This window comes from Castanea sativa, chromosome 5 (assembly GCF_040712315.1).
Source record: "Castanea sativa cultivar Marrone di Chiusa Pesio chromosome 5, ASM4071231v1".
NCBI classification, from domain to species: Eukaryota; Viridiplantae; Streptophyta; class Magnoliopsida; order Fagales; family Fagaceae; genus Castanea; species Castanea sativa.
In genome coordinates, this window is record NC_134017.1 from 60,799,975 (window position 1) to 60,805,433 (window position 5,459).

General features: G+C 33.8%; 1 protein-coding gene across 1 annotated transcript; it reads right to left on the reverse strand.

The window, feature by feature from the left end:
- Positions 1-1,429: 1,429 nt before the first annotated feature.
- LOC142633351 (berberine bridge enzyme-like 21) lies at positions 1,430-3,030 on the reverse strand. The gene has a single exon (XM_075807569.1). The coding sequence runs from the start codon at positions 3,020-3,022 to the stop codon at positions 1,430-1,432; it is 1,593 nt and encodes a 530-aa protein (XP_075663684.1). The 5' UTR covers positions 3,023-3,030.
- Between the last annotated feature and the right edge of the window lie 2,429 nt (positions 3,031-5,459).

A 5,459-nucleotide genomic window follows, 5' to 3' on the forward strand; every position in this document is an offset into this window, starting at 1 on the left:
ACTAAAATAAGTAAACAATTTAGCATGGCATTCCACATAACACAGTCTTTTTGAGGCATTTTATCAAGCACACACCATGCATAATTGCTCAACCACTACCTGTGATCAAAACCCATCAACTAAATCTTTTCATGGACTCAGTTACCCAAACATACACTATTCAGACCACCACAAGCCTCAATTAACTACATATGGAAAAGTGTACTTAAGCCAAGCTCCACAACCCAATATCTTAAAACAAAACATAAGGCAACAATACATCAAACAAACCCATCATTGTAAGTTTCACAGTAACATGTTCTTAGCATTCATAAAATATTACATACCTGAAACTCCCTTTGCACCCAAATGGACATGGACATTACAACACTCGGAGTCGAACGCGTAATGTGGTTCCTAGATAAACTATACCAAGAAGTATGCTATTTTGTTATGGGAAATTCCATTCGGATTAGTCAATCAATACAAAATAGTTATACCCCTGTATTCATTCGACCTTGGCCTAAATTCCGGTCTTTCACAAAGCATAAACTTTTTTTTTTTTCTTGGTCTTTTTATCAGGCCTGAATTTGATCATATTAGGCCAAGCAATTGCTTTCATCATACCTTGTTACGTGATGAAATATTATAATCTATATATACCTCATTATTATTATATTAATATTATATAATGATGATGTTATTGTTACAAGTGAGTATTATTTGGCTTTCAATTGCTATATTGATTATTGATAAAACCATGTGATGAAAATCTGGGTATATTTATTAATTTTGGGTATGTATATAATAAAATGATTTTATAGTATACCATTTTTAGAATATACCGTTACCAAAATATTTTATCCGGCAAACCAAAACAATCATGGGAATGGAATAAACAACTTTGGGTTCACCACAAAATTGCTACTGATTTTTTTTTTAATAAATAAAATAGTTAAAATGGAGAATGGTTGATTTGATTTCTAAATGTCTTTATTGAAAATATCAAAAAATGCCATTTGAGCTGCATGGTTTTGGCGATTGCTATTGATTATCATATTATGGCTCATGTCCTACTATTTGATATTTTTCATTTCTTTTTTGTTTTATAATTTCATAGCTGAGGGAGGGTAGGTGAGAGAGAGATTTGAATTTTAGATGTTTCTGTTGGAAATACCGAGAGGTGCCAAGCTATTGTTACAAACTTCGTAGGCATATCTTTTGATAATTAGGAACAAAAATCAAATCAAAGAATGGTAATAAAGATTAACGCAGAGGCAGTTAAAACTAAAGAAAAGAATAATGCAAAGAGGCTAAACATAAAGGAATATCAATAAATGAGAAACCCTTATTCAATTGTGGCAAAAAAATGAAATTTAAAAATAGTCACGCCTTCCAACTACTGCGTGTTTGTTTTTGTTCTTAAAAAAAAAAAACTACGTGTTTGTTTTTAAGCCTTTGAAAGAGGTGGAATGCTCTGTGGATTCCTGAAGAAATTCTCAGGATCAACTTGAGTCTTCACCTTAGCCAACCTCTCAAAATTTTGGTTGAAGTACTTTTCCCCATAAACCTTCCCTTCTTCATAGGTGCCCTTTTGACTGATACCAATGTCAAAGTCCCTATAGTTCAAATAAGCACTTCTAGGATTCTGTGACACATATGGGGTAAGTGCATTGTGAAGCTGCCTTATCTCATTTGTGTGCAATTTCTCTTCCTCAGGTCCTGGTTCTGTCCATGATATTGAGTGCTGGATTTTGAACAAAAACCCAGCTCGGTGTGCAAAAGGCGTTGCTGTTGGAGGGATTTGGTTCATTTTCCCACCATATGGATTGAAAACCAGTCCGGGTTTACCAATGGCAACAATCTTCGTCCATAGCGATTCCAAGCCAGCTCTGGGAATTGGGGTCTTTAAGTAATCTGATTTCCTCCTCACAAAGTCTGCGTCATTTACATTTCGGTCGAGCAAGACTGAAGGTGCGGTGCCATTGGGTATCTGATTCCACCATAGAACAGATTGAATCCAACTCATTTCTGCAATATCTCCTCTCTTTAGGCCTAACTCAGGGAACTCCTTGCCTAACAATGCGACGAGAGTATTTGCATCTCCTTGAAACTCAGCTATGATTGTGATTCTAACAGTCTTCTCTCCCTTCTTCACCTTGGAATCCACAGGCTGGACAAGCATTCTCATGAAGAGGTTTTCATCAGTGGTTGGTGCAACTTGCTGATACTTGACAACAATATCAGTTGCATTCTCTTCCAAGTACCTCTCCACGCGGAAAACTGAAATAGTTGGTGGAAGCGTAACCAATCTTATTTGGAATGACAATATTACTCCAAAACTAGCTCCTCCTCCTCCTCTAATAGCCCAAAAAAGATCTTCTCCCATTGATTTCCTATCAAGAATTCTGCCCTGTACATCCACTATTTTAGCATCAACAACATTATCTGTTGTGACTCCAAATTTCCTTATCAAGAAACCATATCCTGCACCACTAATGTGCCCACCAACACCAACAGTAGGACAAATCCCAGCTGGGAATCCGAGTGTTTTGCTTTTCTCAGATATGCTATAATAAAGTTCTCCTAATGTAGCACCAGTTTGAACCCAAGCAGTTTGTGTTTTCAAGTCAATGTCAATGGACCGAAGATTGAACATATCAAGGATGATAAATGAGACATCAGAGACGTATGATACGCCCTCATAGTCGTGGCCTCCGCTGCGGATTCTAATCTGAATTCCGTTTTTCTTTGCGCAAACAACAGCAGCCGAGACATGGGATTCGGCTGTTGGGGTCACGATGATGACTGGTTTCGGTGTGGCTGAGGTATTGAACCTTGCATTTCGAATGTAGGCTTGTAGCACGGATGTGTATGAAGGGCTGCTTTTGGCAACGAGAATTTTGGACACTTCGCTTGATTGTAGCTTTGTTTGGGCTGATATGCATTGAGAAAAGGTGTTTAATAGAGGATCAGAGGCTGCCCATGAGGCAGAAACATGAAGAAGAAAAACAAAAAGGAGAGGAAGCATTGATTTTCTCATTTCTAAGTAGTTGCACCCCCCCTTTTTGTTTGGTTGTTGCTTTTTTTTGTTTTTTGTTTTTTGGATAAGTATTTTTTTTGTTTTGTGTTGTGTTTGAAAGGTTTACGCTTTATATAGAGGGATTAGAATTGGATCCCAAGAGAGATGTGAAAGGTATGGTATGCAATCAAATGCTAAAAATAGGTGAGATTAGATAACGGATAGAGTAAAAAACGCAACATCCCTCCATGAAAAGTAGGTTGAAAAATATTTGGGAAAAAAAAGAAGGAAATGGTAGTTGGTATGGAATAGATGAGCTGTAGTATGAGGATTTTTGAATCTTTCCTTTTAAACCTCCATGTATTTCTCATCGTGGCAAATGTATAACTAAAAACTAGAAATAAAAAATGACACCCTTTGACTTCTATTTTATTTTTAAATAAAGGCTTTGGAAAACTATGGGAATGGGAGAGTGTATGTTGGTCTTTTGCTGAATATAGAGGAGAATACATTCTGGTATGGTAACACAGGTACCGTTGATGCTCTGACAACTATGTTTGCCTTTTAAACCATGAAAGACTAAATCAAAGTATCCTGGAAGGGAAAAAAAAAAAAAAAAAAGAAGAAGACTAAGAATGTGTTTGGATTCAACTGAAAAGGGGGCTGCGTTTTGCGTTTTGCGTTTCAAGCCTTTTTTTTTTTTTTTTTTTTCCAGCAGCAGATGTTGACCAAGTCTTCCGTGAACAGTGAATCCGTGCACTGTTCACGGAGCCACAAATTTCACTTTTCAGCCACTTTTTCATTAAAAATGGGTCACGCGGTACTATTCACACATTTTAAAATTATTTTGCTACAGTATTTTTAGTTTTCAGTTTTCAGTTTTCAGCAATAAGTTCTATCCAAACAGACCCTAACTCTCGTTTGGCATTATTAATTTTGCCAACTTATTTTACTATTCAATGTATTTTTGGTACTATTTATAGGCCCACTGCACTTTTTGGTATTATTCATGGGTCTTGCTATATTATTTTAGTTAAGTTTTACTTTTATCTACAGTACTTTCAGCAACAAAGTTTTCAGTTTCAGCAAAATAAGCGGATCCCAAACAGACCCTAAGTGTGCATTTAGCTTTAGCTTAAAAAGCCGGCTTATTTTACTATTCAAATTATTTTTGCTATTATGCATGGGCCCCATTGCACTTTTTGGTATTATTTATTGGTCTCATTGTACTATTTCAGCTAACTTTTACCTTTATCTACAGTTTTTTCTTTTGGAGAAACAGACACACACACACGTATCTACAATATTTTCAATAAAAAGTTTTCAATTCCAGCAAAATAAACGGCTCCCAAACTGACACTTCGTAAGATTAATTTATCAAAATAATCAATTATATTCATTTGAAATTCATATTCAAATGTACATGAAAAAAAATGATAATTCAACCTATTATGAAATTTCACGTATCTCATATCAAGAAAATATATAGTACACTCTATTTGTACTTAATTTAGTTAATTGTTAGTTCTTTATTTCATTTTGAGATATCCCAAAATGAACTCCTCTTTAACAAGTTAATAGTCCCTTTTTATTAGAGTTGAACTTAACGAGAGTAGTTATGAAAATTTGTACATTTTTATTTAAAAGACAATGCATTAAAATATATTCATTTAAAAAGTTAGATTTTTTTAAAGAAGACCAACAATTTATGACAAAGGGAGTAGTTATTTGACTATTTTTGATAATTCGAAGTTACAACGAGAAATGAAAAGTTTGAACCCTAAATGTTTCTATTAGAAACGGCAAGAGTTGCCAACCAACTAAGCTATTTGACTATTGACAACTATTTGTTCCTATGAAAAACCTTGTGTGAATTTTTTTTTTCTTGTTTTACAGTATTTGATAATATTATAAAAAATTATTCAAAGAAAAGTTTTTTGGCCAATAGAAAAAATATGACCTATTTTTTAGAGATTATTTTCCACAAAATAGTTGGAAAACAAATCAATCTCACATTAAACTAAATAAGGAAGTTAAGAGATCATTTTCCAACTTATTTAAAGTTGTTATCAAACATTAAAAAAAAAAAAAATGAGATAGTTTTATAGAAACCATAAATCAAAACAAATAAAGCTATAGTAGTCAAAGTTAGATCACATTAATCTCTTTCCTTAATTTTCATACAAGTTTTTGGCTAGATAACTATTAGGGTCATTTTTGCATTGATTATTAAGTTTTAAAAAGTCACATAATTTATAAACCAACTTATATATAAATATTTTTTTTAATTACAAATGAGGGTGTTCAGACCTTTTGAAATATCTGACTATTCACTAGCTAGTCTCACTTCTTTTATGTGTATAATTGAGCGAATTTAGTTAAGTTACAAGACTTTTGGCAAAACTAACTTACTTTTCAAAATAACTTGTTCATTACTTCTTGAACAATCTCAATTATT

Excerpts from the sequence above, each read along its gene's own strand:
- LOC142633351 (XM_075807569.1), bottom strand. The coding sequence starts at position 3,022 with ATGAGAAAATCAATGCTTCCTCTCCTTTTTGTTTTTCTTCTTCATGTT.